At 35.3% G+C, this 5,500-nt stretch overlaps 1 protein-coding gene across 1 annotated transcript; it reads right to left on the bottom strand.

The window, feature by feature from the left end:
* Window positions 1–1,217: 1,217 nt before the first annotated feature.
* Window positions 1,218–3,554, bottom strand: LOC107100207 (GPI-linked NAD(P)(+)--arginine ADP-ribosyltransferase 1-like). Its single transcript, XM_015398614.1, has 3 exons — window positions 3,459–3,554; window positions 2,273–2,361; window positions 1,218–2,170 (listed from the first exon to the last, which is right to left on the bottom strand). Exons 2-3 carry the CDS (start codon window positions 2,348–2,350, stop codon window positions 1,424–1,426), a joined length of 825 nt encoding a protein of 274 aa, XP_015254100.1. The 5' UTR covers window positions 2,351–2,361; window positions 3,459–3,554; the 3' UTR covers window positions 1,218–1,423.
* Between the last annotated feature and the right edge of the window lie 1,946 nt (window positions 3,555–5,500).

Raw genomic sequence — 5,500 nt, 5'->3', positions numbered from 1 at the left:
CTCCCCATGTGTGTATAGAAATACACACATGGGGAGCAAGGAGACAACGGAGCAACAAAACAACAACAAGAAACCAGCACTAAGTGAAGGCTCTGCTGTTCTTTAAAGCCCAGCACTCTGATGACACTGATGAGCTCCACCTGTGTAGACTACCAGGGGTTGGTTTCACGAAGCAGGTTTACTTAAAACTCTACATTGTCTAAAGGGTAACTCTGACTTTTCCAGTTCACAAAGAGAGTTTCCTAAACCTCTGTTTCAGTCACCGTATTAACGTTCTCCCCAGAGCTCACCTGGTCGGTAGCAGTTTTTCTTCAGTAAACTTGGAGTGTCCTGATGACTCCGCTCTCCTAGTCCGTTAATTTTATTTCCTGATTTTGTCAGATTTTTGTTGAACTTTTTTGCATTGAAAATAATTATATATATATATCACTAGGTCCGTTACACATATTAGGTTTAAAAAAAAAAATATTGAATGTCTGTTTCACGAGGATCTTATTAAAGAATTTTCCACAGACAATTCAATATTTATAGGGAGAGAGGATTCTACAATTCTGTTGACAGGGCATGAGATTATTGTTTTAGGTTTGTTTAATATGAGCAAGATGTCGATCATTATATTTACAGTACATGAAGAACTATTGAAATTAATTTCAGATTACACATAAAAAGATAAATAAATTCTGCGAAAGGATTTAAAGGAATTACTTTAGGTTTAGGATAAGGATTCACTCGGTGATAACCTACTGAGCCTACTTGCACAATCTGAAGCCATTATATGGGACTGATAACCACTAATAACTATCATGCACATGCATGCTTATTACTATCATGTATTTGTGCTTGCATGAATCACCTGGTGCCGCACCAACCACCTGGAGCTCAACATCTCCAAGGCGAAGGAGCTGGTCATTGACTTTGACTTTATTGTTCCTCACATAATCATGCTGTACAACTCCGCACTTGGCGAAAGGAGGAGGTGAAAGGAAGAGGGACAAGGGGCCGCAGCACAGATGTAATCTGAAAACTGTAATCTGTTTCCGTGCGTCATCCAGATTACATATTACATAAATATTCAAGGTAAGAAGGAAGTAAATTGAAAAGTATACCAAGTTAAGACAAATTATTTCACTTCATAACACAAATATGAAACATACATACATTTTATTTCAAATTCAAATCATGTACATTTTATGCAGTTGATGAAACCCCTACAGCATAAAATAACATATTTAAAATGAATTGAGAACATTGACACATTTATATAATTATTTTTTATTAGTCTCTGCATTTATGGAATTCCATACGCATTATAATTGACATAGCTTAAGCCTATGTACATAATAAATTTGGGTAGACTGTATGTAATAAATCTCACAGTATGTCCAACTGTGCATAGCACTACTGTTCTATCTTGGATATTTGTTTAATAACCATGCAGATGTGAGGAGAGTGCACAGTTTAATTTAGAAAGGGTTTTTTTTGTGCTCTGCAGCCTATAGACAACCTTACATGGAAGTGTCTTGGTGGATCCTTGCTTTATCTCCTTTACTTTGAAAACCTCATAGGGAGGGATCAGGACCTCTTTTTCCTCTTCAAATTCGGAGTAACCAGAGATGTCTGCTCCAAAGCAGGTGTATATCTCAAAGCATGATTCAGTACCAAACGTTTTGTCGCTATAGCCACCCGCTGAACTAGAGGTAAAAGCACCAAAGCGAATTTCTTTATTAAGAACATTTTTTTTGAATTTGGAGCCTGTTCGCCGGTAACTAGTGACACATTCTCTTGCACTGTTTTTGAGGGAGCGCAGGGCCATGGTAAGATAGAAGTGAAGTGTGTGATATTGAAAATCAGTTTTGTACTTAGCCCTTTGTGCTCGGACTGCTTTGTTGAATTCTTTATATAATGGTGGATCATTAAGGGTGTAAGCATAAACAGCCATGATTTGGGGTTTTTTTAGCAATGAGGTAGGCCACGATTTACTGTTGTAATATCTTCCTGCTGCAGCCCAGGCATCCAAGAAGTTCTTATTTTTTTGCTCTCTTGGTAAATACTTTTCATTTATAAGCCTCTCCATTTCACTTTCACAGCCATTGTACATGTCATCAACGGATTTTGGAGCCATATTCAGTGCGACTGGAAAACTCAGCCCTGTTTTCAATTTCTGCCAAACCTAATCAGAAAGAAAATAACATATTAGAGATTATAAGTATGTATGTTTGACACTTGTTCTTTTATAGTAATAAAATCATTCCCCAAACAAACCACCATTCACCTTGTCAAACTGGATTTTAATCCCGGTACACGATGCAAATAAGAGGAAGAGTATCCCCCAAGCTGCTGGAGATGCCATTTTAGCCAGTTCTGAAAAAACAAGTAAGAAAGAAAAGCAAAGATTTTGGTTAGAAGCTGTCCTGGATATCTGCATGTTTCACTATTTGAAATAAAATCTTTACTATTTTCACCTGGTACATTTAATCATGAAACTAGTGACTAGCCATGTTTTCATTCAAATGTAACACATTTTTAAGCATTTAAAAAAAAAAAATTATATAAAAAAGAAGCACTGTAGGTTGATGCCCCCAGTAAACAATTTATTGAATCTTTTCTCAGAAAAAGATACTTCTTTTTTTTTCCTTTGCTTTCAACTGGAATAAATTTCATTATCTGTTTTCTCTGTGCATTGCTTTCAGATAACGAGTTCTGTAATGGTACCATATAATAAAGTTAATGGAACTGAAACAGACTTGAGGAGCCTTAACTAATGGAGATCAAAGGTGTCATGTAACAGGATGTGAAAATAAAATTCAAATCTGCTACTTATAATATTCCTTCTGTAATGGTTTACTTACTGCAAACATTTTGGGTTTTTTCGTTTTTTTTTTTTAAGGGGGGGGAAACGAACTTGTAGCATGGTAGTAGCATCAAACAAATCTTCACAACATATATACCTTTTTTTGGAGTATAGATATTAAAGGAGCGGTTATGATAAATGATCAAACAGCATTCTTAAACTCAAGATCAAATAATAACTTAGTGATGATTAATCACATGGGTCAATAATAATGATAATAATAATAATAATAATTAAACCAAATTGATCTCACACTGGATAAATTCACCTTTACATTTAACCCATCCCCTTGAGCAGCAGTGGGCTGCCACTGTGTGGCGCCCAGGGAGCAATGTGGAGTTAAGGGTCTTGCTCAGGGACCCAGAGTGGAGGCAGTGATCGAACCGGGTACTTGCAACCTTCTCAGAGCACAAGCACACTGCTCTAACCACCTGGCCAACACTGCCCCTGAAGTTATAGATATTACAGAGTTTTTTTTTCCCGTTGATAATACTATTATATTTCAGCGTTTAATTTGTTATCTTGGTAAGACTACTAGGCTTTTCTTTTTCTTATTTACATACATGTTTCATATTCTGGCATTTAAGAGAACAAAAAAGATCCATACCTGAAGGTGTCTGAAGAGCTGACCAAGAGAAAACTATTATTGAATATTAATCAGAGTTGGCTCAAAAGAGGAAAAGTGACAAAAATGTTGAAAAAGTACAATGGAACAACTTTTCCTCCAGACAGCTACAGTATTACGCTGTTTTTATACATACAGAAAAAGGAGGAGCTCACAATCCAACACATCACAGGATGATGATGGTTTCCCCAGAACAACAGAATCTTACATCTCTTATAATTAGAGGAAGATATTATCTCTTTGCTTAACAATTTCAGCAACACGTACAAAACATTTTTCCTTTTTTTTTTTTTTTACTGCATTGTAGGTTGCAGCTTCCCTTTACTTGCAAACCCTAGTCTGTCATGCAATGTGCGGAATTTATGCCTGACAGAGGTCCCATCGCTTGTCACCCTCTGTCCATTACACAATTTATTTTTAGGCATCATTTTGTCAAATTAGAGTTGCCAGGTAAAGCAAACTTTGACAAACAAAATGAAGTGAAACAGTTGTGGGTTACAACATCACACCGAGGAAAGAAGAAAGTTGTGATACCCATCATCTGTTGAACATGTTAATAGAAATTTGTTTTGTTTTTTTCATTTAAATACCCCAAAATCCTGTGAATCCACCAGACACATAAAACACTGGCAGAAAATCAAAAATATGGACACCACACAATGGTTAAGAAAACAAACAACCTTGCTTATTCTACTTTTCTTATATAATCTAAATATATGTGGATTTATCCTGTGTTTTCTTTGAAGATATAGAATTTTGCCGAGGTAAACCCCACTCTTATTTTTAATCTAATATGCTCTCTCTGTATCATGCAAAATAATACATTCAAGGGACGGAAAATAAATGTATTGTATATACATGAGCACTGGAACTATAAGAGGAACTGACATTTAAAATATTAACTTCACTATAAAAGTTTAACATCTGGGCTGTAGTTACTCTGTGTCGCCCATTTCATGTATTTTATCTGGGCTCAAACAATTAATTATATTAATAGATTATTTAAATAACCTTCAACTAATTTAGTAATTGATTAATCATTAACTGGAGTATAGGGCCATTAAAATGTGCCTTTAGCCGACAGAGCGACCCACTTAGAGCAGGAATTATACCAAGATTGTAAAAAAAAAAAATTTAAACATTTTGCATTTAAGATAAAGAAAGTTTTTGGTCTTGTAATATCCTCCATCCAGAACTCCTCAAAAGAAAACGTTTCTGTTTCACCTTCTGTTTAAGTATTAACAGTATTTATTCCAGTCATGTTTAACAAAATTGATACAAGCACAAACTGCAGAGTAAAGTCTCACCATCTATCAGGCCCTTGTAACTTCGGCCATTGAGCGGAGAACATTTTTTAAGATGCATGCAGGGTGTAAGAAAAAAATATAAGCTAGTAAATTCTTTTTTATACAGTAGCAGCAACAATTTAAACTTGCTTTCAACCCTGTTCTTTATTTTATTTCAAGAGTGACAATAAGGATTTCTTTTTCCACAAACTGTTGATCTGTTATTTATGGGTTAAATCAAATATTTTCTCTAGATGTTTATATATGGCAAACTGATATATTGCAGTATTTGGCTTCAGACAAGGTGCCAGAATGCTCAAGAAGGCTTAATTAAAAACCGTTTTTCCCAATTAAATTCTCAAAAATTTGGTCTTGCAGGATTTATCTAATATGATTTATTAGATCAGTGTAATGGTTTTAGGTTTTGTCTGAATTTTTCTCGTCACTAGCTCATTGTGTTGAATTATATAAAGATCATAACAGCAAATGTCAAAGACTCATTTCATGACAAGTTCAGAGTTGCACCTTAGAGGGCTATGTTGATTTTAAAATAAGAACACCAACTTCTGTTTTTGATGTATTTTTCATTGTCTTTGATGTTTGATGTCATATCAGTTTTGTTGTTTAATTGCATATAGATACAGCGCAGCGGCGGCCGGCCCATAGGGGGCACTGGGGCACCGCCCTCCCTGATAAGAAGAGAGAAACGTAAAATATATTTTTAGAAATTAACTCATA

The sequence above is a fragment of the Cyprinodon variegatus genome, unplaced genomic scaffold (genome assembly GCF_000732505.1).
Source record: "Cyprinodon variegatus isolate N-32 unplaced genomic scaffold, C_variegatus-1.0 Scaffold945, whole genome shotgun sequence".
In the NCBI taxonomy this organism is placed as follows: domain Eukaryota; kingdom Metazoa; phylum Chordata; class Actinopteri; order Cyprinodontiformes; family Cyprinodontidae; genus Cyprinodon; species Cyprinodon variegatus.
The sequence above is the reverse complement of the archived record's forward strand: the minus strand, read 5'-3'. Positions and strand labels throughout refer to the sequence as shown.

Bases quoted from the DNA above. Each gene is read 5' to 3' on its own strand.
- LOC107100207 (XM_015398614.1), bottom strand. From the start codon at position 2,350: ATGGCATCTCCAGCAGCTTGGGGGATACTCTTCCTCTTATTTGCATCG. The intron at 2,171-2,272 runs GTGAATGGTGGT...CTTTCTGATTAG, and splicing joins TTAAAATCCAGTTTGACAAG to GTTTGGCAGAAATTGAAAAC.